The 27539-nt window shown below is 37.7% G+C and overlaps 1 protein-coding gene across 10 annotated transcripts in view; it reads right to left on the bottom strand.

Moving 5' to 3' along the window:
• The window catches only part of PTPRK (protein tyrosine phosphatase receptor type K), a 408592-nt gene that overhangs the window by 48712 nt on the left and 332341 nt on the right, over positions 1-27539 (bottom strand). For all 10 annotated transcript variants that reach the window (XM_061378250.1, XM_061378252.1, XM_061378253.1 and 7 more), the window contains exons 12-13: positions 25041-25314; positions 22675-22711 (exon numbers count right to left, since the gene is read on the bottom strand). In XM_061378250.1, coding sequence (XP_061234234.1) covers positions 22675-22711; positions 25041-25314 — 311 coding nt within the window. The remainder of the gene's footprint in view (positions 1-22674; positions 22712-25040; positions 25315-27539) is intronic.

Raw genomic sequence — 27539 nt, 5'->3', positions numbered from 1 at the left:
AGTGAATCTGTGGCCCTCTTGGCTGCATGTTTTTGTGGGTTGTAGAGCATTTAGTTGTTTTTATCCAGAGGATGAAATTAGCTCTCTCTATTGGATATGCCTTGGGCTGTTGCTTTCCCAGCTACCTTCTCCAAGAAAATAAAACTGTATCAAAGGAAAAAAACAATACGTCTAACAAAAGCTTCAAATTCACATGGAAGTCAAAATGAATAAAGACAACTATAACATGCAAATATTGTATTACAATTTATGTAATGGGTTGCTGGCAAAGAAGATTACTGTAGTGGTATTTATGATTTAAATCTGGTTTTAGGTTTTTCAGCCAGTTGTGATCTGATTAAAATGTGACTGATTTGGAGGAAATCACCTTAAACTGAAGTAGTGCCAAGAACTCTTGCAGATGAGATGGCAAAAATATCTATACTGATATTTTGCCTAACTTTGCCTAACAATTACTAAAATGAAATTTGCATTTTAAAATAAGAACAAAAATTAAAATAAACTGACATGAAAGCAATGTGCTCTAGTGATCAGAGCCACAGGCTAAGACACACCTGAATCTATCTCATGTAAATTGTCCTTTTGGCAAAATGTGACTTGTGTTTTGAAACACACAGGCCACTCCACAGTGTGAGCACTATAAGCAGATATTCCTGACCATCCACAGCAAAAATGGCCCTTCTTTTCAAGAATGTGAAAAATGGCTTTACTTGGTGGCTAACTTGATACGACTTTGATGAATGACTCACGTCAACTTCTTATTCCTTAAAACCCAGGCAGTGTTCTCTATCAGTTTTCTTAAGAGGCAACTAGCCAAAATTTTCAGACTTTGGTACATGACGTCACCCTGACATATTCAGACAGTATCAACACAAGAGATGACTTTCAGATGGCTTGAGCACCTCTTATAAATCAGACACGCCATCACATTTTAACTAATCTTTGAAAAGAAATGTACATCTGCGGAAAAATATTAGCCCATCAATGCAATCACAGTATCTCCAGGTAAGACCTTCTCTTCTCTGATTCTGGTGTAATAATAAGACTACTATTACATGAAAACATTACACAATCCAGTAGGACCATGTCTGCTACTTACAGAATATCCCAAAAGTAAAATGAAATACAAAACTGCTGGCATACCTCAAGTATTTAAAAAATAAAGTGGAGAACAATAACATATTTCTGAGGCAAATGTTAAATAACTTGGTAGTACATTAAACTTCGTGAGAAAACAATAAAAGCATTATTGATCACTAGAACACTTTAGAAGGTAAATATTTATCTATTTTTTTTTCAGCAGGACAAAATGCTTAAAACGAAAAGCAAGAAATAAGACTGTAACTGGATCTAAAATCTAAAAAAAAACTAGCTTGTTTTCTCTGTGCAAGAAATACAATTCTTTGAAAATCTATAGCAGTTGAAAGTCAACTGTCTTTTTAATCCCACTGATTTTTTAAGGGTAAATATACTTACCATTACTCCACTGAGAAAGGAGAAGTGATATAGTAATCTTCTAGTTTTGTAGACCTAAGCATTTTACTCAATGTAACCAGTAAAAATAAATGTTCAACTGTGCTCCCAATCTTGCACCAGGTTGACATGTTTCCCCTCAGCTACACATGATATTCTCTGTGGAAAATATTTCCATCTCTTTTCACATACAAAGGCAAGTGCAACACCCTGTACTTGGGATGGTAACACCACACCATGGTACAGCATAGGGTAGAAAACACCTTTGGAGAAAAGAAGAAAGGAGAAAATTGATCTTGTTGCCATCTTCAGCTGCCTTATGGGTAAATGGATGCAGAGTAGATACAGTTAGACTGCTCAGAGAGATGCACAGCAAAGGGATTAGGTGCAACTGACATGATATATACTGAGGGAAATTCCAAAGCAGACAGAAATCCCCCTCCCCAAAACATGAGGGTGGTCAAACACTGAAACAGGTGCCCAAAGAGAGACATTCTTGAAGACATTAAAAAGGCAGCTTGACAACTGCCTGAGCAACCTAATTTAACTTCCAATTTAGATACAGTTAGGCTGCGCATGCTTGGAGTAAGGGTTTGACTAGACAACTTCCAGATGTCTCTTCCAACGGGAATTATTCCAAGAGTCCTACTTCATACACGAAGACACCAACTAAGACTGTTCATCTCATTGCTCTAAGTAGACATTATTGCCTTGCTTTCATAAATAAATAAATACATGAAGCAGTATTCTCTGAAATGCAGGGAATGCAAATTTAACTTTGTATTACTTCCAGTTTCAGTATTTCACTTAGATTCACATTTCAGGCTTTTTTTTGGGTTTTTTTTTTTGAGGCTGCTGGAATTTCAAAATCAGTCCTCTAAGATTCAGTCAGAGCTGGCTCCTAGGCACACTTTTTAAAGTTGACTGTAGCTGTAAGCATCTGGCCCTGAGTATTTAAGAAAAAGCTCATGCTCTGCTTTGCTAAGAGATTCTCAGTGGCCACTGATTGCCTGTAGACTGCTCTTCAGGTCCTGCCTCAACCCAGCAGAGAAGAGACTTTAGATGAGTCAGTCCTTGCTTACTGGAAAGCATCTCGATCAGATGAAGTTTCTTTAACTGAGAAATGGGGTAAAAAGCAGCCTTTCAAGCTGCTATTAATATGGCTACATACTGGGCAAAAGAGCTTACTGTCTATAGCATATGATTGCTATCCTCCCTGAAACACTCTCCACATTTGGTTGTGGACCTCTCCCTAGGGGGCCCGCACGGCTGGAGAAACCCTGCTATAAGAGAGAGTGTGGAGATAAAAGAAAGCTGATTCGGGGTTTAGTGGCAAAGACAGCTTGTGGTTAAAGGAGCTGCCCTAGGTCTGACAGGAGAATGAAAATACAGACATGGCTAGGGAAATGAGATCTCAAAAGACAGAGAGACTGGAAGACAGATATGCAGAACAAAGAAAACACAATGAAAAAAGAATTGGACTATTAGGAAAACAGAAAAAGAAAGAAAGAACAGAAAAAAAACCAAACAAACAAACCCAACCAAGAATAAGGAAGCACAAAACACAAAAAAAGAATGGGTAATGGCTGACACAGAAAATATTTACAGTTTTTTAGTGATAAAAAATTATTTTAGATGAAATAAATGATTTTTGGTTGTAAATGTCAGTTTAAATTGGACTTGAATTGTATTCCCTTGCTACGTAAATTTGAGTGATACGTATGAATGAAAAGCTGAGCAAACCCATCATGGATCTCTGAGATCAAAATAGGTGGCTTCTTCCTTTCCATCTTTCCAAAGGCACAATCCCAGACCTGTTACAAGCATTACTTTGCACATTCTAGAAAGATTCTCCCCTGTGCTGGTGAACAATGGAACCCCAGATGGTACTACACATGCTGCCACCACACAAAATACAATGTATCTCTGCATAACTTGTCTGCCTTTCTGTGAGATGGGCACAAGAGCATATGTAGTGTTAACATAAATAGTGTTACAGATCCTGACTAAAATACACTGTCAGATCTGCACAGAGTGATTTAGAGGTCAATGTCCTGGTGATATATATTACCTTGGGTCATTGCTACTAAGTCTTCAACTTTAGCTGTAGCAAATAAGGTCCTAACTGTTTCTTACCCTGCAGGTAAAAACAAATCAACTAACCAAAGTCACTGAAATGAGTACAGTGGAGTTACCTTCTCCATAACAGAAAAATATTAATGTGGACCTCATCATTTAACCTTCCTCCTCCTCAAAATCAAACAACTACTGCCTCAAACTATTGCACTGCTTTTACACTCAATACTACTTATAAGGTTTCTAAGCCTGTATACTTTTTTCTAAGCTTAAAGAAATTATTTCTCAAGTAATCTTTACTGACCAAACAAATGAATAAAAATCAGATTAAGCCTAAATATAAGCAAAGCACCATGTGACCATGTCACTCTTTTAAAAAATTGTTGCTATGAGTATTGTAAGGAGAGTCATTTTTTTAAAAGAGTGAACAGGTTTTTAAACTAGAAACGTTCCAGTGTGCTTCAAATATTTTCTGCATTCAGCTATTCTCTTAAGACCTGGGAATAAATCAACTCTGAATGCATCTGAGAGCAGACCTTCAGATGAAATCAGTGGGCCCATGCCAGGATGGGCAAATGGAGGAGTGGTTCAACCATGCTTAATAAAAAACTACTAAAAGAAAAGCCATATTTCAAATCTCTTCATCTTCTGCTTCATCAAATGAAGTGAATAAAGACGACAATTTAAAGACTTTCAGTTTACATAACACAATACCTACTGAAATTTTTTTCAACAATTTGTTAGATATATTGGCTTTAAACTCCCAGCAGAATCATACACACACACAAAATCTTATTTTCATTCATTTACAGCAGAATGTATTTATGCTCACTAGCAAAAAAAATTAATATTAAGCTTTCATAGATATTGCAGGTATTTATTAAATCACTTTCATCACCAGAATATTTTTCTTACATAATATCAATTTTCTGTTTATTGAATGCTTGTAAAGCCTTTTTCAAAAAACAGTAAAACACATGAAATGTTTTACTGCAGAGCAATACACTAACTAAAGTTCATTCTCACTCAGCTCATTGACTTAACAATGTTTACTTAGTGGATGTGAGTTCAAAACAAGCTTCATTGCATTGAATCAGCTTACACTGATCTTTACTTTTGGCAAGGGTAAAAAGTACCATTAATATTTAAGAAACTTTAATTACAGTTGCTGACTGAAATCCCAGTAACAGCCAAATTCATACTTCTGAAGCAGCCAAACATTCCTTATCCTGTAAACCCTAGAAGAATTAGTTTTTTATACTGGCAGGTACTCCCTCATCAAAGCCAAATTTCCTTCTCCCATAGTACTGCCACCATACCTGTGACTCCAATTGACCAAAGGGTTATTCCTTAATATACGATGTTGTGCTCAGAATTAAAATCTGGGAGTTTAATTTTTCAAATTAAGCTTGGAGACTGTCTGAGCATTTGGCTGTCTGTGGGAGGACGTAAGTGACTGCTTTTGTATCACTTTCTGAAAAATAAATAAACCTTTCCTTCACTTCTAAACCATCTTTATCTTGGCCCACAAGTTTTCTTGCTTTTGCTCTTCTGATTCTGCTCCTCATTCTGCTGGTGGGCAATGAATGAACAGCTGGGTTGGTGCTAAGCTGCTGACTGTGGACAACTTCCTCCAAAAAAGTATTCAGAAAGGAAAAAAAAGAGCAACAGTGAAAATAATTTGAAATCTTCAAAACCAAAAGAAAACAAAACCCCTTAACACCATTGGCCATTTATACTCAGGTTGGCCATCTAAAACCAAGGAACTTATTTCTTCTTCTCCAATTAACATTTATGAAGCTTCATTCAGTTAATTACTACACTGTAAATTGCATGCCACCTCACTTTCTAGACAAACTTTTTAGAGTCTTTTCAGGTATTAACTTGAGAGAGAGCACTCCTATTTAATAGCTGAAAGAGCTGAAACAGAAAATAAACAAGCCTGGGGTTAACAAGAATCTCACACTTGAGCTATAAATGTTCGCAGGTAAAGGTAATGTTTGGCATAACTCTTACTTTTGACAGCATCTTTTCCCCCCTTCTCATTCTGCTGCTTTTACACTAAGGTAAGGTAAGGTCATACTAGGTTTAGCAACCAAAAAACCAAGCAACCTCCACTTACTGGCACTTCTTCACACATTTCTTTTTGCTATACCTATCCTTCCTCCTCCCACAGTTTTTACACAGTATTTCAGGCATCTTAAGATGAAATGATCTGAATGACAGACTGGAAAGGTAAAACACTCCAGTTTACCACTACTTTTTTTTTTTCTCTATAGCAACAGAGGATGAATGAAAAGGGAATGACACAGTAGTCCCTTCATACACCCTTCTTCTTCCAAGAGCATTCTTTTTTATTCCTCTTGCTTTCAATTCACCCCATTCACAAAGGATTAGCATAACACATCTTTTTATGCTTGTAAAGGTTACAGCTGTAATCGCTTCACCTCACCACTTTACTTAGAAACCTGTCTCCAGAGGAGTAATTCGATTACTCATGACAATCCAACTTTTGCCTAACTAAATAGAAATTCATTATAATGCTGTGCTGGTGCATCATTACTATGAGTAGATGGGGAAAATAAACCCAGCAACATGAATAGCTGGTGTGAAAGGAAGAAAGCAATTGTTGCCTAACAAAAGGCTACCAATAAAAGATAGGATGACTAGCAGAAATTCTTAGTCCCATGGGCAGAGCAGCCTTCAAACCTGTAATGACCTATAGCTTTTAAAAGTCTTGGGTTTCAAATGGATGCTGAAAGTCTATAAGTTGATGAGATCATCCAATTGCTTCCATCTACTAGTCTTTAGCAGGTACTGGGCAGGCATGTGTAAAAACCTGACGTAGATCTTTTACACAGGCTGAGGAGTCAACACCATCTTCTGCTAGCGGAAAATACCTCTGTACGCACATGTTAGTACTTACAATGGCTTCTTTTGCACTCTTCTTCTGAAACTTGTAACGTACATGAAGGAATCTGACTGCATACTGCTTCAAAATAAAACCAGTACCATCCTTAGAGACTGACAGTGGATAAGGATAAAAGAAGAAAAAAACAGAAATGAGGACAACTGGCATCTCCAAATGACTTCCAGTTGTCCATATGCCCACAAGTATAAATCTAAGAAAAGATCATGCTGATTGTGGCACAGAAGGACAGCACTTGGGGCAGAAGCACAGATGCCAGGATCATGCCTTCTATTTAGAAGTAGAGCATTTTCTTTTATTTCATATTATTTCTGTAGAGTGATTTAAGATGCCCAGATGTAATAAGTTTTCAAAGGCAACATTTGTTATGCCAAAGGTTTAGAAGCATTAGGATCTAGCTGACAAATCTTTAGCTGTTAGACTGGCTTAGGTCTGTTTTCAGCTTTCAGAGCCCATAACTATCCTCTTGATTTTTATTTTTACAGATTCCTAAGGATTGCAGCACAACATATGGGCAGCATTAAGGGCATGAAGGATTTATAAATTTGTATTTTTATTATAAAACCACTTGAAGCCTGAAATATATTTGGGGTTAACTGCAATACATATACTACTTGTGGTCAAATTAAATATTGATGTGTTCACGTCTGTGTTAAGTAGAAAAAGAGAAAACATCCTGTTTACAATAGCCGAAGAAAACATTCCACACTTGTGAAGAAAGTCATTCACTGTGTTTACTTTAGTCTGCTTTCTTTTTAATCTGGAATTTCTTTTTACTTCAAGTCGCTGCTCTTTTACATTCTTCTAGGCACTGAACCTTTATTGTGATGTGTATGTACTTTACAGTGAGTGGAAATCAATAACAATTCTGATACTGAGTCTTTTCATCTTGAAAAACTTAAAATATCCCTAAGACAGCATCTTTCTTCAATACTACTCATGGGAATTCACTAATAATCACATTGTTGGATGAGAGTGGAGAATTTAAGTATGTGGAATAAAAGCCAGACTTTAAAATGAAAGTCTTCAGAACACAACAAAAACCCAGTGGGTTATTGTTATTTTGCAAGTTATTGTTCAACATAAACATAGCTACAATAACTATGCTCACTCTATACAGGCAGAGTATGTGTATTTGTTACATTTATTCCACAGTTAAAAATGAGAGGAGAGCAATCCAACCAAAATTCATGCTCTGATCTTAATAAGATGTCCAGTTTGAACAGCTGCACAGAGAAATGGGGTAAGATCCAGCATCCAGGCTTGAATCTATAACATATATGCAGAAATGCAGCAAATTGTTCAGGTACAAGAACATACATTCACTTTTGTCTCCTGACAATTGTGATTTGCCATTGTTTGATTGCTGAAAATGAAGTTACAATATTGGTTTTTTTATGTGAGTGTGCTGTTAAAGAAATGAGCTATTCTTTGAAGAAAAATAGTTCTGATACACTGAGCAGAGAACACAGGCATGGCTGGGAAAGTCAATGCTGTATATCACAATGGAAACAAGACCTTTCTCCTTAATAAAGAACTCCCACCAGAAAAGCTGAAATACCTCATATTAAGCTGGACAGTAACAATAATAAAATGGAAGCAGCAGTGGAAAGGTCTCAGCACAAACATGAAAGCAGACATTCACATTTCATAGGTCCTACCCCAAATCAGAAAAAAGTCCTCAAAGTTGTTTAATGAAGCTAAATAAATGTTGTGGGACTGTAAATACCAAAAACTAGCTATCATGCTTATAGATAAAGTAAGCATCTTTTAGTGTTCATTATGAGGATATCTTTTTTCACTTTGCTGTACTCCATCTAGTTAGACATTCAAGCAGGAGACAAAGACTATATAGTTCTCAAAATTAATGTTACACAAACACCTTCAGGATAGAAAAATGGCTTAGAGTATCTGTTCTCATAAAAAATTGATTTAAAACACAGTAGCCAGTTTCAAAGCTGGCAGAAGAAACATACTTTAGATCTGTGCTTAGCTTCCTGTTCAGGGGTGTTTCATTTATGTTTCTGTCTCAAACATTTATACCACAGTATAAATTGTTTCAAACTATCTTAGCCATGTTCAAATAAGGACAGAAAAACCATAAAAGATTTACAATCAGCTTATCCTGTATAATTATATTTCCCCTTTAGCCTAACAAATGTTAAGACAATTTGCTGCAAATCTTGCATTTGTTATTATGCCATGGCCAGCAATGGCAATGACAAAATTTGGCTTGATTAAATATTTCTGTATTGGGAGGGGTTCAAGAGGCCTCCATAAATGGCTGAGTATGCTGTACAGCTGACATGTTTTGCTTTGAAGAGAGGTTGAGCAAGGAGCTGAAATACAGAAGGAGTAATATTTTAACAAATGTTATCACTTGATAAAAATCAGCTGTCAGTTGATCTTATAGTTTTGAAAAACTAGCCTAGTGTCTTGTTCAGCTTATGGATGCATTCTAATTTTCCGTGATCTCAGAATGAGTATAATGGGATAAAGGCCTGGTGGGAAGAGGGACTCAAGAATGCTGGATAATATTTAAGGATCACCTCCTCTAAGCTCAGGAGTGATGCATCCCAATAAAGAGGAAGTCAGGCAAAAACTCCAGGAACCCTGTGTGTGTGAAGAAGGAGCTCTTGGACAAACTCCAACACAATAAGAAAGCCTACACAGCATAGAAGCAAGGTCAGGGAGCCTGGGAGGAATGCAAGGAAATTGTCTGAGCAGCCAGGGATTAGGTTAAGAAAGCCAAAGCTCCAACTGAATTAGATCTGGCCAGGGATGTTAAGGGCAACAAGAAAAGCTTCTATAAGTATATCAAGGATAAAAAGAAGACTAAGAAAAATGTGACCCCTCTTTGGAAGGAAACAGGAGACCTGGTTACCCAGAACATGGAGAAGGCAGCAGCATTTTTGCCTCAGTGTTCACCAAAAAGTGCTCCAGCCACACTCCCAAACTCCCAAAGCAGGGAGTGGGAGAACGAAGAACCACCTGCTGTAGTAGATCAGGTTTAAGACCATCTAAGTAACCTGAAGGAGTACAAGTCCATGAGACCCAATGAGATGTATCTGCAGGTCCCGAGGGAACTGGCAGATGATCTGGCTAAGCCACTATCCCGTTGCTTTTGAGAAGCTTTTGAGAAGTTGTAAGAGTTCAATTCCTACTGTGTGGAAAAGGCGAAACATAACTCCCACTTTTAAAAAGGAAAAAAGGAAGACCTGGGGAACTACAGGCAGTCAGACTCACTGAGGTGCCTGGAGAGATCACGGAGCAGATCCTCCAGAAAACTACTGAATCAAATCCAGGAGGTCCACAAAGATGAACAGAGGGCTGGAGCACCTCTTCTGTGAAGACAGGCTGAGAGAGCTGAGGCTATTCAGCCTGGAGAAGAGAAGACTTGGGAGAAACCTTAGAGAAGCCTTCCAGTACATAGAAGGGGTCTTACAAGTAATCTAGAGAGGTGCTTTTGACAAGGGCATGCAGGACTAGGACAAGGGCTTGAAACTGAAGAGTGTGGAGTTAGATTAGATATTAGGAAGAAATTGTTTATGATGAGAGGGGTAAGGCACTGTAACAGGCTGTCCTGAGATGCTGTGGCTGCCCCATCCCTGGAAATAAGACCAGGCTGGGTGGGTCTTTGAGCAACCTGGTCTAGTGGAAGGTGTCCCTGCTCATGGCAGGGAGGTTGAAGTAGGTGACCTTTAAGGTCCCTTCCAACCCAAAGCATTCTATGATAATATGAATAATTACAGCCACCAAGTTTGTACTGTTCTGGCAACATAACCCCACCTCAGAAGTGGCAGGGGTTACGTCCTGTGATTGGGATCCTGACGTTTTTGTTTGAGTAGGCCCAGCTATACATAAGGTGCTACAAACAGCCCAAACAGCTTATCACCTCTACAGGCTGGCTGGTGGCAGATGAGGCAGTACGCACTTGCTATAGGCTCAGGCAGCAATGGTACCCAGGTGACTGTTCCTCTTCTCCTCTAAGCTATAGGCATTCATTCATACAAAAGTGTATCACGTCCAACAGCTGTGTTACCAGTCAGCCATTAAATTGGAAGTCCTGCATTCTCAGACTATACTTGAACTACAATGCACCTATGCTGTTGCTTTAGAAGAAAGGCTCTTGTCTTGGGTTCAGCTGGTTGGGTAGGGCTGGGTATTGGTCAGTGGGTGGTGAGTGTTTTATTCTCTTCCCTTGTTATTTCCCTTATCATTATTATTATTGGTGGTAGCACCAGTGGTTTTGTGTTATACCTTAGTTACTGTTCTTATCTCAACCTGGTGGATTCACGGTCTTTCAATTCTCCTCCCCATCCCTCCTGGAGGGGGGGAGCAAACAGGGTGGGGAGTGAGCAGGCAGTTGTGTGGTTCTGAGTTACCAGCTGGGCTTAAACCATGACAGCTCTGCTGATCTTTTCTTACCACAAACAAGATGAATCAGGAAGCTTGCCATGAACAACTGAACAAGTCTTTCTGCAGCTGAGCTTCTACAAGTCAACCACTGTCCTCCAAATGCTGCAGCACTGTGTGACTACAATCTATCACACTACATTATGATCTACCCAAGCACCTCCTCCAGCAAACCAGGTTGTTTTACCTAAGTAATTGCTTGCATTTATCCAAAACTATTCTTGAAGAGGTTATTAAAAAAAAAGAAGCATAAAAGACTTGCAATTCCCTAAATGACTTGGAAAAATACTTTCAGCTGGTTCTGTTACATGAGTATAAAATTTCACTGCCTAAATTTTACCAGCAGCATAAAAAAAGGGACACCTAGGAAGTTACAATTTCTGTTACGCAATTATCTGCACACAAAAATTACACTTTTTGAGTCTAAGAAAACTCTTCAATTCCATTTGAATTTAATCTATATTAGTAAAGTGATTTGGCTAAGTAACAGCTTCAGAGCTTCAAGTGAGTGAGCAGTACCTTTTTATACAAAGGCAACCAGATTACCAGCTTTTGTATTTGGACAAGCATATGATGAGATTCAGTTTGCCATCTTTCAGCCCCTAAACTGCCAGCTACTTATGTAGAATGAGGATTTCTAAATTCTGTTCAGAAACAAAATAAGAACTTGGCAAATTTATAAATAGGTAGTGACTGCTCCAAATACCCACCAGTCTTTCCCATCTTAGTGTGCAGCATGGTCCAGGCTGAAACACAGAAGTGGGTGGTGACAGCATCAGCATGCTCAACAGTTCAACTTACTGATCAAGCCCCCAATTTAACCCTGATGGTTAATATCTGATGGCTATTTATGGGGACATGTGACTTACATTCCTCAATAGACAGAGTAGACCTTTTCAGTATCTTACAGACCTTTACACTATAGCAAAGAATAGTAACCCTTTCCATTAGGTGTACAAAAGGAAGTATTATGAAAGATGAACGTGTGGATGTAAACCCCTGTGTAAACATTATGGCTCAGTGATTCCAAGCAGAATGGGAACTAGCTGAAAATCTTTCTAAATTTTGGAATAATATCAGATACTAAGCCCTTTAGGATTAAATCTTTATGAACTACCAGAAGCAAGAAACTCTAAAATGCTGTGAGAAGATCTGTTTACATCTGCAGAAAATGACAGTATGTTGGATTACCAGGCCTTATATTTGTTAAAAAATTCTAGGGAGTGCAGCATTGTTACTTCAAAACACAAATGACAGTCTCAATTCAATAAACTGAGAAATCAGAAACAGACCAAGGATTAATTTGAGATTTGCTTGACTACGTATTTTCTATTATAATGGGTCAACAAAACAAGCAGACAATTCAGATAATCTGGATAGTGTCAGTGTACACAAAAATTAATGTTCACGTTAAAAAATGCCTGCACTTGTGCAAATGAACTGCCTTCCATATGTTGAGGAAATTTCAATGCCAGTTACATAGTTGTAGAATCCTACCCTCTCTCTTTCTCATATGGAATAAAACTCACCCCTTCACTGTCACAAAAAACACGGCTGTGATAGCAAGCATCAACTCCTTCAACAGTTCCAGCAAATAGTCAACAAGTTGGTTTTCCTGTCATTATCTAATAGTCCCAACAAGAAGATATACATTCAGAAAATGTTTTTCAAAATGTATCTTCATATCCTAGAATCATAGAATAGTTTGAATTCAAAGGACCCCTAAAGATCAACTTGTCTAACACCCATACAATGAGCAGAGAAATCTTCAACCAGATCATGTTGCTCAGAGCCTTGACCAATGGGACCTTGGAATTTCCAGGGATGTGCCATTTACCACCCCTCTGGGAAACCTGTACCACTGTTTTAAAAAATATGATTTATATCTTCCATAAGTAGCCACTTGAAATGGCAAAGTCAGAAATACAGTAACACCAGTGATGGAAAGAGAGTGATTATGGTGTTTGTTTTCCATCAGTACATAAGCAGCATCATGCATTGCTGCAGAAAGAGGTCCATTTTCATGATACTGTTAAGTGCACAGATATAATGTTTCACTACCATATTCATCATACAGAACCATTCCGATTTTATTTGCATGTTATGACAGCATAAGTACCTACACTGCCAGTGCAGAAAATCTTCACATGTAATTTCCCACACTGATGGCACATAACTGAGGATTTGCCTTAAACTTGCCCATTAACTACGTCATTATGCTACCTCTGAGCTTTTCTCTGCATTTCAACCCATAGAACCTTCCCATAGAAACTGGCTTTGGGCAATCTGTTGTCCAATAAGAGAACTACGTCTAGCATAACTGGACATCCTGTAATCTTGCTCCAGTGTTGACAACATGACAGCAGTTTAGGAGTGCAGCACTAAATCCTGGAGCTTTATGACAGCAAAGGAATAAAAGCAGTGCATTGGAAATGGCTTGGATGCTTGATGCAGAGACTATATATGGTCCAAGTTTTGCAGCCATACAGAACGGCAACAACTAATGCACAATAGATGTTCACTTTTATTTGAAGCCAGATGTCTCTTATTTCAGACATGCTGCTTTAATGTCCTAAATACTGTACTGGCTTTTGTTATTTCCTATATAACTTTGTTATTAACTGTGGTGGTCTGAAAAAAGTATGTTGCTAAAGTAGCACTGCTGTTCTCACAAATTTCAGTAGTGTATTGTCCGTACTGTAGTACTGCCTCAGGATATTTTCCACCACAGGAAGGTTAGAGTAGGACCTCTTTTTCCTCTATGCTAATGGCCTGGCCAAACCATTCGGCAGAGGGGCTGAAACAGTCAATAATATGTACTTTTCTCACATATATGTGAATAACCGATACTCAGTCATCAGCAAAGAGCAAGTAACAAGTCAGTTGATATAGGACCTCTGATCTAATGTTCAGGTTAAATATTCTGGCATCTATATGGTATTGCATGTAGTTACCTTTCCTATTGACTCAATGAAGCAAATGTTAATCAGAAGTGGCAAAGGATGCAATCTGCTTTGTGACTTCCTTGACAGTAAAGGGTTCTGGAAATCCATCCTGATCAAGAACCCTAATCACTGTGAAGTGTATAGAGAATATTCACAGAGCTTTCCAGACTGCTGAATTGTCACAAAAGCCTCCACACGTTTCCAAAGTCAACAGCATTGGAAACCACACACAGTTTGTAATTCTGTTCCCTATGCTTAGAATTTACCTGGCTACAAAAATCTCCTAAAATTAATCTCTTTAATGCCTGTAACTGCCTCCCGCTCTGACAGACAGATGTGAGATAACCACACAATTTCTAGAAAGACTGCTCATCCTGCAATGTCCATTTGCATAACTTTCTGGTCAGGGTCCTTCCGGAAGTGGTGTGGTTAGCTCACAGCTTCCCATTAGAGCAGAAAGCAGTTTGCGCTCCTGAACTTCAGAGCCATTGTCTCAAACAGCTGATAAAGCATCAATCTCTGTATTCAAGTAATTTGATAGCGGTGCCAATCAACCATACCGACTTGCTCTGTAACACTTCTGACGGTGTTTAGGAAGTGCTACTACACTTGGCAATGCTGCTCCCTGTTTCTAGATGACTAGCTGTAGAACTTAGCACTCTGTCAGAGTTGACAAGCAAATAATTTAATAAATCCTTGTAATGCTCATGACAACAAGGTGGAACTTATTTTCATTTAGTTAAGTGTTTATGATTAGATATAGAGAAGAACAGTGATGTTGACTTTAGGGCTGTAAACCGTTTTCATAAAAATTCAATAAGCATTTTTCTGGTTTAGATGTTCCTCAAGTTCTGCATTCTTTGGGCATCATTCTTTTCTGAGACAAAGTCCTGTTTGTCCTTTCTATCCAGATGCACAGTGAGCAGCTTTATTGCTCAAAAATATTTTGTCTTCTATTCAAAATATCTCTCTGTTAGGTGGCTGCTAATGCAAGGATGCATAATTGCAAGGATTATCACCTCTGTGCTAAGGTGTCACACGTTGATGTAACATTTTGCTTTTTGTAGTTGGACTGAAGCAGCTTTGAACTTGAGGATCAATTTTTCTAGCAGTTTTAAACATGACCTCAAGACCTTTGGCTGCATGTGAAGATGGTGAAGCCTGCTTCCCATTTACCTTTCACCAGTCCTTCAGCATATACTGTCGTTTCTACCCTGCTTTCAGAACTGCTCGTGCAATTGTTCCAACTTAGGAAACATTTAAAATTATTTTGATTATATAAAGTTAGTTTATTCTGGCGAATATAAGTGAGACCAATCATTTGTAACAGGGATAGCAATGAGCTGCGGACAAGCATTTTTTAATACCAGCTCTGTGACCACTAGCCATACATACTCTCCAAGAATCTAATTTTCTATCTGTGTTGGCTTATATGTGATCTACTGACATCACCTCCTCATTATAAACTATCAATAACATCATCAATCTGCTGCATGAATGATTTCTACTTCATCAGCGCTGAGTTCTAGCACAGGATGGAAGCTTGTACTATTTCAACACTGAATGCGTCCATTATGTCTTCTGTAATGACAGTGCATCAGAACTACAGGAGAGTGATGACCAGCCAGGGCTCAGAGCAAACCACCAAATACTGGAGTGACATTCAAGTTTTCATTAACACTTCCAAAACAAGCTGGGACTTTATTAACAAAATTCCAAATCTAATAAATGTGTGCATATTAAAATCTCCCAAACTAATGCACCATTTCATGTATGACTGTATGCGCCCTCATTGTTTTGAAGTGTAATTTCTGTCCTGACACTAACAATGGTAGCAAGATACCAGTATGTAGGGATATTTCTAGTATCAGCAACTGATTGCATTATCGGGTATAGAATTCAACCTACAAGTCAGTGATATGTATGGAAAAACCTATCCTGGACTGTCAGCGTTGACATGCCCACTAATGTGGAGAAAGTGTCATTCTGGCTGAAAACTACTGACTGGATGTAGACATAATTAGTAATTCCTAGAGATTCCTTTCTCCTCCTTTCTTTGAAAAGGAGAAACAGCACTGTCCCTTAATAGGGCTGCTGTAAAGCTCCACTGCTGCACGGAGAAGCCAGATTCTTGTTGTTCCTGGGCCAAACATGCACGCTAGATCACCTGTGACAGACTGTTGGAGGCAGCAATCTCTGCCTGCTCTATCTCATGCACTCTTCGATACCAGGCATTGCAAGGGGCCATTTTATCCAATAATACAGTTAATAAAAAATGAAAGTAGACATAGGCAGTCTGTGTGAAAAGTGGATAACGAGAACAGCCCTATCAGAAGATGGTAGGATTTACTTTCTTTAAACACTTGTAATTTTACACTAAAAAAAAAAAAGAAGGTAAAGACATAAGAAAAAAGCAAGTAAGAAATGATGAAACAGAAAAAAAGAGGAGCTGACACAAAAACCCCAACCCAAGACACTGCAGTATTAGCAAGTGAACTGCTTAATTCTTAATCTGTTATAAAGGGAATCAAGGATTTTTCTATTGATTTAGATGTATAAAGGGTTTTGTAAAACCAGTAGATTTCTACATTTATGTTTCCATATTCTCTAACAATGAATTGAAAGCATTTGATGCACATAATTCCTGACATAATATTCATAATAGCTGAAGAGACCTAAGAAACCAGGCACCTACTAAAACAGCATATATATGCTAAGATGTTGATCAGGGAATGTATCAACATTCATTCTCTAATATTTAAATATATACTAGAATCCTCCACCTGAATTCTTACTTTTAAGATTCTTATTCTTTAGGAAACCTTTAAGGTTCCCAAGATTTCAATCTGCTTACAGCAGCAGCACAAGTAATTTATTAAGTATCTAGACCAAAAGAAATACCAAAACATTGCAAAATCAAGGAAAGATAATATTTATTATATCTTTGGATGCAAAATTTTTTCATTCAATGGCTGATTTAAAAAACCCTCAAACAACAACACTGAAGTGTTTCATTAGGGTTCCCTCTTGCAAACTTACCAATTATAAAAAAGTTAACTTTCAAAACTAAAATAAATTTAATAAAGGAATAAAATAAAAAAATAAAAGAATGTTTGCATGTAATAAATCTATTCACTAAGAAATGTACTTGAAAACAAAGTCTTCTAGTAAAGCAATTAGATTTATTAACTGTACTTACTAGATTTACTACTCCATGAAAAAGCAGTCCTTTTCAAAACATAGTACTAATCCTATCTTCCTGGTGGCTTAAGAAAGGGGTTGGAAACATAAAAATACTTCTGATCATAATTATTTTCAAATATAATTAAGATAAATAGTTCAGCTCAGGCAATGTCATAAGCATATCCTTTGTTTCTTCGAGATATCAAGTAACAAGGAGAAAAGGGTACTTGTCTTTGATGCCTTATAATAAAGAATGGGAAACACATTCTCTGAAAAATGCTGTCCCATGCATATCAATCATATAGCTTACCAAATAAATGCTGTTGTTACATTATATTCTATTTTACTCAGATAAAATTTTGGCCATTGAATTCTGTGATTTTGTTATTATCTGCACATGTATGAAAATACCCACATTATAGCTTTTGTGTCTGAAAATCTGGAGGTGTCCATCAGTTTGATACCTTTTTTATAACTACCATCAAATATTCCATCAAAGGATCCTTCAATTTTTTATTTACAACTAAAGGCATCACTTATCAGAACTACCATATGTGGTTGCTCGGTAAGCCACTGCAATTTCACATACAAAGGAGGAAAATACGCCATGCTAATATTATTCTTCCATCTTTGGAAAGCTCAGCAAATCAGTTAAAACCACCTCTTTGTGAGATAGAAGATGTTACGCAAAAGACCATTGAAATTTAAACTTATTAAATAACTAGCTTTTTCCTATAAGTGACTGGAAAGAAAGATGTGATTTAGGTAATATCTGCATCAGCCTCTAAATTCATATTGCCAGTTAGGTCTCCAGTGGCTATTATGATGGTACAGCTAAAGTCATTGTAGGAACACTGATCCAACCATAACAACAGTGAGATAAGTTTTGTTTCATATACATTTAGCATCTGGCATCTTCCCTTTGTTTGGTCATTAATCAGTAACAGACATACTTGAGCATCCTGCCAGGAGATGATTTGACTTTCACAAATTTCCCTAAGAGAAGAAACATCATCAGGAAGAATTTCAAGGAAATAATTATGGTCTAGACAGATTTATGACTTCTAAAGACCTAATCCAAAGCACATTAATGTCAGTGGAAGGACTCCCATTGACATCAAAGGCCTTTGGATCAATCCCCAACTGCTGTGGGAATGAATTCAGAGCAATAATGATGGTGGACTAAATGCACACTTGCAGTTGAAATGTTACCACCCAGACCTTTTTATTCCTCAAATCAGATTAAAAAGTCATTTTCTGCTATTTCACAATTACTTCCAGATGCTCATCATCTCAAACAGCATTTTCATCCATCTGTATGAACCAAACGTGCACAGAGACAGAGTTCTTCTACACTGCCTGAACTAATAATACAAATTAAAACCACAAGGGAAAATAATTTTGGAGGTGATGAAGTTCATGTTATAAATGCAAATGAGAAATCTTGGGCTTCTTTTATTCCTTCCAACTGGATCTGCCAGGCCCACCACCTCTTTATTTACTGCCAAAGTACATTCTTTCTGATTCAATTTTCAATATTTTTCTCTAGTCTCCTAAACAAAACAAAAGAATACATGTAAATCAGTGCAACTCTCAAACATGTCAGCCTACAAACTGTCAGAAATGTCATCTTCATATACCCATTGCTAAGTAACAGCTCTGTTGTCCCTTATGTCCTCTTAAATGTCTATTTAAATGCCGAATAATTTGAAGCATCCTTCTTTTCTATGTTAATCTAGTTTCATTCTCTTAGCAGTTGATAACATTTTAGACTGCAAAATGAAATGCTGTCATGTGCGAGTGAAAACCTATTCAAAGTTTCACACAGTTCAAGATGTGACTGATCAGTCATAAATATCCTGTTTTACTCAGAAGTGCATGCTTCAAGAATCACGCATCTCTTATTCACGCCTCTATCAATGCCTTGATTGAGTTACCATGCATTCATTGTGCTATGAGCATGTTATGGACGAGTTGAACTCTGCCTTACCAAATTAGTTTTAGAACTTTTGTTAGAAAATTATATGTAACACTTTTTTTTTGTCAAATAATGCACATTTCTTAGCATAATTCCATCATCTTTCCATTCCTAATGAATATCTGATCTATTACCTATTAGTCTCTCTACCCTTTTCTGCACTTAGAAAACGAGAGTTTTAAAATTCTTTTCTCCTTCTTCAGTTACTATGTGTGGGATTATTAGCGACTGGGTAATACTCATAGCTAGATTCAAAAAATAACGAGGCAGAGAACAATTGGTTTGTTTGTGGGTTTGTTTTGTTATGGCTTTGGTCGTGTTGTTTTGCTGTTTGGTTTTTTTTTTTTTAATTGATGTTGAACACTTGTTACTAAGAGGATCTGAATGGGAATGGAATTCAGGTTAACAGAGTAAGACAATATTGGCTAAAAGCATCCAAGGAATTAAAAAGGTTCACAGCTCATACATTTTCTGGGCTATACATGTAATGGAAATGGTGCTTTAGGTATGTTCTACCCACCGCTTGCGTGACAAGGAGGTATTTTTAACCTAGTTTTCTCAAGCATCAAAGCTTATGTGAACAGACTGTGTGCAACTTTCATACCCTCTCACCACATCTAATAACTTGGGACCTCCTTGGCCAATTCAGTCCAATTTGCAGAAGGGCAAAAGTCATAAAGTAATTAAGGTCTTACAAACTTTGTGGAAATAGGTGTCCAGAAAAAGGGGGAATCCTATTATTATCCTAAATCATGGCCATCAAAGAATCATTCTGGCATTCATACTTCAGCTGCAAGTACACAGGAACTGCACAGGAGACTTTTTAATCTGGTGCTGTTCCAATATTTTCTTCCACAAAATATTAAGTCAATGTATTTTAATACACCAGACACAGTAAATCTCTCAGCTTACTCTAAAAACATTATTTTTGAGACACACCAAAAGCAGCAACATACTTCAGTCATGGTTTGGCACCATCTTTTAGATGAGTTCAAGCTTCAGTGCATTTTGTTATCACAAGCACATGAGAACACTGCACCTGGAATATATGGACTAAAAAAGTCTGAGCACTTCAATTTAAATTTGCTGACTTTCATTAGTTTGACACAAATAAGAAACTATTTCATCAGTTCTCAAAGGCAGGGAATGGGAATCTGTGGGAAGGGTACATGCAAAACCCTTACATATTAAAATCTATGTAAATTCTGTTAATAGGAACTGCCTAAGCAAACAGAAAATTACTCAGGGGGAAAACACTCTAAGAAAGTTAAATTATCAAGATTATAATTTCAGGGCTATGAACTGCTCCAGCACCAAACCATAACATTACTACCATATTTTTTCCCGATCTTTACATCTCATCAGTGTGAATATACACAGTAAATTACACCCGATGTTTGAATGAGATAATATGAAAAAGTACCTTTGCAGGTAATACTGAACTTCACCACCAGGGAAATTTTGTCTTGCTTTTACATGCACCTTTAATGTTATGTCCCCCTTCTCCAGCTCTTTATGTTTTTTAATGCCTTTTCAAAATGTTCAAAGCAAAATTCATTGTGTCCAACTGTAGGCTGCTTCAAGTAATGGGAAATGACACAGAACTATAGAATGACACACTGCTTTTATACCTGAATACAAAGTTTAGACAATTTTATGGATTTTAAAAGGGTATGTTAACTTTAATGGGGTGCATTAGGTAAGGAGAGGCAGTCCTCTTTTCCCTATAAATACATTACAAATGTAAGCTGACGTCTCCCAGGTCAGTGACTCAAAGAAAACCTACACACTATGAAAAAAATCAGCACAACCAGATGAACATATATATACACGAATATGTTAAGTATACTTTTCTTTAAGTACAACAAATCTTGGTATTATTTTTACAATGAAAACATGGAAAAAAAAATCAATGTCAACTTTTAAAACATGGTTTAGAATACCAGTGTAACTCATTTGACAGGTATGAACGTATGTGACTTTGAAGCTATGATGCCCTATTAAATGCCTTCCTTCAGAGCAAAAAAAAGCCTTTGCTCCTAAAGTTGCCTCCTCCCACATTTCACATCGAGAGAAAAAAACATTTCGGGTTTTAGTTCCACATTCAAGGAATATAGTACTGATATATAAGACATTTACTTCAGGAAAACTTGTCCTTAGCCAGAGTGGCAAAGGCAAGATTTATGTCCTGATAGTAAGAAACTTTCTGCTCATTTCCCCCTTCTTTCAGACTACAGCCATTGGGGTGAATGTGACTGTTATGGCAGAGGGAGCATAAAAGCAACCACCAGGACTATTGCTCTTGGGAACATTACTTTGAGATCGGTGGACAGAGTACAGTTAAGTAAAAGTAATTTCCTCGTAAGACAGGTGAATTCTTTCCCTGTTTTGTTCTTACTATCCAGAAAATTCATGATGAGAGTTCACCGCTTTCCACTTCCTCAGTCCTGCAATAATTTAGTTTTTTTTCTGAACATTTCAAGACTATCCCTTGACTCACATCCTAGCAATACATGCTTGCGGTACATAAATATTTCTTTGTACAAATGTATCTTAATTCAAATATTTAATCTTGCCAGGTAAACGTAAGAAAGATAATGCTGATGTACTTTTCACAGAAGACTTAGCTCACAGTTTTAATTTCCTGTTTTTATTAGCTTACCTCACTAGATGAAAATTTAACACGTGTTGAGAAGTGCATTTTATTTGCTGGTTGCTCAAAAAAATGTTTGGCTGCTGCACCTCATTGGAGGCATCAGCTTTTAATTGGAACAAATTTTAAATTGAAAGAAGCGATTAATAAAAGGGTGCTGATGTGCTGCTACAGTACTTTAAATGCCCGCTTGCTCGTAGCTAAAGTTGTTTTTATGCTGAGTATCAATATGCAATTAGAAAAGACAATATAAGTAGTGCTGGGCCTCTGCAGATCACTCTTTCAGCACTTGTAAAGTCCTGTCTTGTTTATGCTGCTGAGGTCTATCAAAAAACTCTCATGTTGACATAATCAAGCAACCAGAATGAATGGCTATAAATACAGTCAAAGCTAGAGATAACAATAAGCAGAACAACTAAGTCCTCATTTGAAGATGAAAAAGCAATTTTGAGTGAGCAGTATGTGATTAACCCACTGCATGTGGGGTCAATATGATTTATTCTCACAGCTATGCATTCAGTCTTAGCCCTGGGCCTCACTTGCCATCAAAGACACAGGCCTTCCTCAAATCAACCCTCCCCTATGTCTAGCTAACGTTCAGAGCTTGCTCTTAGGAACATTAACTATCATGTCCTTCATTTAAGTTATTTCTACCTACCCCTGCTTGGAAATAATTGTTAGCATAACAGACAGTTCAATCAAGTGCCTTTGCTAGTCTCCAGTCCATTTATCTGCCACTTGCAATGTTCCAGCAGCCTAAAAGCAGACCTCAAAAACCACAGAGAAAAAAAAAAACAAACCCCAAAACCAAAGGGGTGCTTATTTTTTCTAAATCATGAGTATTGCTATAACATTATTCTTTTGGCCCAAGACCAAATAATAAGAACCAGTAGATCATTATCTTTTAAGACAATCAAGTGGCTCAAAATAGAGGAACAGTTATCGCCTTGCTTCAAACATTTAATACAAATGTCACATTTCATTAAAAAAGCTATTTTGAGTGGAGGGACAAGCCTCTTACCTTTGGTAGCTATTCGAACACATTGAGTTTTGGTTTCCTGTTGAGGAGGGAAAAATAAAGAAAACAGTTAGATCAAGTTACTTTTCCTTACCCTCCCCACTCCTTAAATTCATCTTAAGATCTGCTGATCAGCTGGGGCAACCCAACAAGGTGGCTCAGGGCTCTGGTCTTAGCAGGAGAGGAAGCTGGGAGGTTTTACCTTTGAAAACTAGATGAAACTGAGACATAGGTCTGTATTATTCAGGATAATGATGGGAATAAAAGGTGCAAGACAGCCCAAATGTAGTAAAATTTCAGAGTAAGATTTCTAAAGGAAATCATGCCATAAGAATACAGAGAGAGGGTACAGTGAAATAAAAAAGGTTTGGTGCTCCTATTTATGTCATGGCATAGAAAACCTGCACCAGTGTTGACCTCTGAGAGTAACATGCAGCAAAGAAGGTACATTTGTTCAACTCTGTCTCCAAACTTTCTTACTGCATCCTGACAATCTTGAACAGAGTCACCTGATGCATGTTCCCTTCTGCTTCTGAGTATGGAATGAGCACAGAAACAGCCCAGGTACTCCTTAACATGACACAGTTAATCTACAACCTATATAACCTGTCCAGGAAAGACAGTGATTTAACAGTGATATGCTTCAGAAGTTGCACATGCAAAGACCATTTATATGCATCCTACTTTCCCCCTCTCCTTCAGAAGTTTGGTCAGCAATTGAAATAAAGAAACAGAGAAATGACTTGTTTATGCACAGTTTGGACAACTTGAACAGATGAGGGTCAGTCACAAATGGGCTCTCTGACCTTTTTTATACAATGTACAGTCATTTTAAAGGCAAACATACTGAAATAGCATAAGGTTGAGTGAGAGGATGCATCTGCTGTTGTATTAAATAACTCTAAACAATATTATTATGTAATTAGAAAATATAATAACAGCAGTTTCATTCTATAAAACATGCTCCCTCAGTCCTGCAGGCCCCAGAACTCCATCCCTGAGTGCATCCCCTGGGATTCTCTCTCTTAAAGATTCTCGCATAACAGGCAAAATATGTTGGTGCTATTTTGCAAACACAGCTCATAAAGAACAAGCAAAGCTGTGAGTTGAGGCTTCCCATAAGTGTTCCATAAAGACAATTTTTCAATCTAAATGAAAGCCCAGCAAATTTTATCAAAATAATCTTACCTAATTAGCACTCTTCCCAATTACTGGATTTACTTGTCCACTTTTGGTCAAAATGTCTGTGAAAATCACAGCATGACCCTCATCACAATCCTACAGCATATTTGAGAGCATAATTTACTTTCCCTTGACGATTTTGGTGGAAAGCAATCGTTTAAATGTTCTGCAGCTTAGAGGTTATCTTAAAATAACTAGATCTCTGTCCTGGAAGAATGCAGTGCAAAGCCCCTCAAACCTCCTCCCAAATCCCTGTAGGAACAGAAATCTGATCCAAAGTTGTAAGTCATACCAGAGAAAAACATTTTTTAATTAAGCTGGATCACAACTTGAAATCAAGTTAAAGTAGAAAACTGTATGTTCTTCCCTTATCTGTCTTGTTACGTTTTGACTTATCTGTCAAAATGTAAAAGCCAAAGTAAATTTATGTTTAATATTTTTATTTTACTCTTCCCTCTCTTTTATTTCTTGAGGAATGAAACAAATTCCCTTACAATTTAGTCTGCTGGAAGCCAACAAAAGCAAAGGGAATTATTTGTAGTAGGTAAGGGAAATATAGATGAGTATCTAGCAGTTACCTTTTAGTTTGCTTTCTTTGCTTCATACAGGTCTGTAGGTAAGAACTAAAAGGAAGGTATGGTCTCTTCTGTCAGAAAAAAAGCATCCAGTTCTCGAGCAGCTCCAGTACAGTTTAATTACCTCCTCCTTTGTCCCCATTCAACTTGATGCATATGCAGTTTTCATAACCATGGGTAGAAGGTGAGATTTTCTTTGAAAGACTCCAAGGCAAGGCTGCCTGCTAGCCAGGATTTGTTCGATCACTGCCGAGACCCAAATGTAAGAATGGGTAAACACAGCAGCTTCTCCTTTCTGATGGGTCTGGTGTGAATAGCAGCTATCAGTCTCGCTGTCCTTCCTAGTTCCTTTCTGACCTGCCTGGACACTTCATATAGATATTCCTATGGACAAATGACTGCAATTTCCTATAGTTTTCTAAACTATAAATAAAAAATTCACACAAGGAGGATGTGAAATGTGAATGGCATGTTAGCATGCTGTCAAAGCATGGAAGGGATTACAGCCATGTCACTGCCAACACCTACTACATCCAGCTCCAACAGTCCTCTAATTGTCACCATGGCCATGTCTTTGACTCCTTGCAGGAGAAAGGTGTGATTGGCACTTACCTTCTCGACGCTGCTCATGGCCTGGAAATAGATGTTGTAGCCTTTCCGAGGAGCCAGTGGCGGGTTCCAGAAACCCTGGTAAGTCCTGTTGTCACCCACGGTAAAAGGGACTGGCTCCGGCAGGTTCCCAGGGGGCAGCTCAGCAGCAAAGTAATACGGTGACCCTCCGCTAAGAGCAGTCTGATAGGTGACGGGGATTTGGTAGCACTCCATGGCACCTGTTTCTCGCTTTGTTCGGTGCGGGTGCAGTTCCTCAACAACAATCTGGTAGGCGCTGGTGAGAGAAGAAAACTAGCATAACCTTAAGGTCACCTGCTAGGGACAAATCTGTAGGCTCCAAAAAGACTTATTATTAATAATTAATTAATAATAATTAACTCAATTGCTTTCTGCAAACTTAAATAGAAAATGAAGAAAAAAGAAAAAGACAGCAGATGTGTAGATGAAGAGAAGAAACAAAGGCTTGAAATAGAGCTATTTAATTCAGCCACTGGAAAGAACCAACTTTTTTTTTTTTTTTCCAGAAGAAACAACAATGCAAATCCATAAAACAATAACAATTATAATCCTTATAACAACAATATCTATTTTTCTTTTTTTTCTAATGAAGAAACCCAGTAACGAATCTGATTTTAATCTACACTAGATTAAACTCTTGGCTAATCGGAAGCATCTGAAGTTAGCATCTTCTTTTGAAAGGATATCAGATAAAAATGAGCTTCAAGGGCCAACATCATGACTACCTCCAGGTTGTGCCTGAAGCACCAATTTGCAGTTGTCATATCGTTAGAGACAGAATATGCTGACAGGCTTCTCCACCTCTTGACCTTGCTGTGGCTTCTATCTTGGCTCAGAGCTATGCAGATCTAAAGTACAAGTGACATGCTGCGATACAAGCACAGATGGACAGAAATCTGTCCATTTCACCAAAATAGATTGCCTCATTCCTCTACAGTTGTCAATGATAAAACGTTACAAATTGCTGAAGCAGATGGCATTTCTCCTATTAAAATGCCACCCCAAACTCCCAATATCTGTCTTGAAATGGTCCGTGGCTTGTTACTTTTCAAAAGCACCTGCTCAAAATGGAACAAGTAATTATAATTGTTCTTTTACTTTAGAGAAACTACCTAACTGCAGGTTGTTACCAACTTGCTATCAGCTTCCTCTGCTGTGCAGAAGTACAGAATTTACATATTGAGAGCGAGAGGCAATTCTTTATATATATATATATATATATATAAAAAAGGAGATAAAAAAAGAGGGGTTTGGGGTTTAAGAATTATACATACACGTACGCACATATGCACAGATTTGTATACATGCAAACAATTTCTCATTTATATGCAGATATATTTGAAGACCTTATGAAAAATTAGTATGAAAATGTGCCTCAGCATGTAGACAAGACCTATCAATTCAGACAAGACCTGTATTCAATTCAGCCAGCAGAACTTCCTGTCTTGGGTTTTTTTGAAGCTGCCTAAACAAAAATAGTAAAATGGAACAGAGCTCTCGTAGTGCCAATGCATTGCTCCAGGGACTCCAAAAGGCACAGGAAAAGACAATCCTCCTTCTTTCAGAACTTATGGGGCAGCATTAAATTATTTTGTCAATTTTCTTTGCTACTACTGCCCAGAAAACCCAATAACTGTAGTGGCAGAGATGAAGTATGATACTGTAGAATGGAAGAGAGGAGAGAAGAAATAATAAGAAATTAGTTTCATGTCTTTCTGGAGCTAAAAGAAGAAGTTAGCATTCCCTTTTCCTAGCACCTAAAACATTAAGGAGGAAAGCCTCTTTCTTCCCTTTCAAAGTGTTTAAAAGGAATATACAAGGTCACCTCATTTTTGAAATTCCAGGTAAAAAGAAGATAAATAAAAACATTATGAGTTGGTTCCATGGATCTCTATTTCTCATAAACCGTCTGTGAACTGAGTCTGGTTGAAAATCACCTACTGTGTTAAACTCTATGTATTAACCATGTCCAGTTAATGTGGCCTGCACCACAATTCACTTCCACAAGACCCCTGAACACCCAAAATATTTCTATGCTTCAAAATTAATGTACTAGCAAAATCCCCTAAAAGCATCGATATTTCACAAACTTGTCAGGATATAAAGTATTTAAAATAATTTTTATTTATAACATCCAAAGAGAAGAAATGACTACTGGCACTGTCATTCCCTCCCTGGCCTGGTTGTGGACCCAGGCAGGGTTAAAATGACTGCTTCCAAACTGGGCAGCCAATCAACTGGTGAGCCCTGGGAACATAGACACCGCATCTCTGCTCCCTCCATCCTGCAGTTTTCTCTCATGAGCTGCCAAAGGACTGGGACAGACACAAATTCTGCTCTCTGAAGTGCGAGGAGAGCAGGAAACTTGTCATCTGTAACACCTGCCAACTTCATAGGAGAAAGCCAGCGGGGAAAGCAGAAAGGCAGACAATACCTGTGCATGACAGAGGCAACTGTCCCCTGGAACAGCCCAGTTTGTCA

The sequence above is a fragment of the Neopsephotus bourkii genome, unplaced genomic scaffold (assembly GCF_033783945.1).
Source record: "Neopsephotus bourkii isolate Nb327-2 ecotype Australia unplaced genomic scaffold, CSIRO-AGI_Nbou_v1 NB_1765, whole genome shotgun sequence".
Classification (NCBI taxonomy): domain Eukaryota; kingdom Metazoa; phylum Chordata; class Aves; order Psittaciformes; family Psittacidae; genus Neopsephotus; species Neopsephotus bourkii.
Note: the sequence above shows the minus strand (reverse complement) of the source record. Positions and strands in the feature narration are given on the sequence as shown.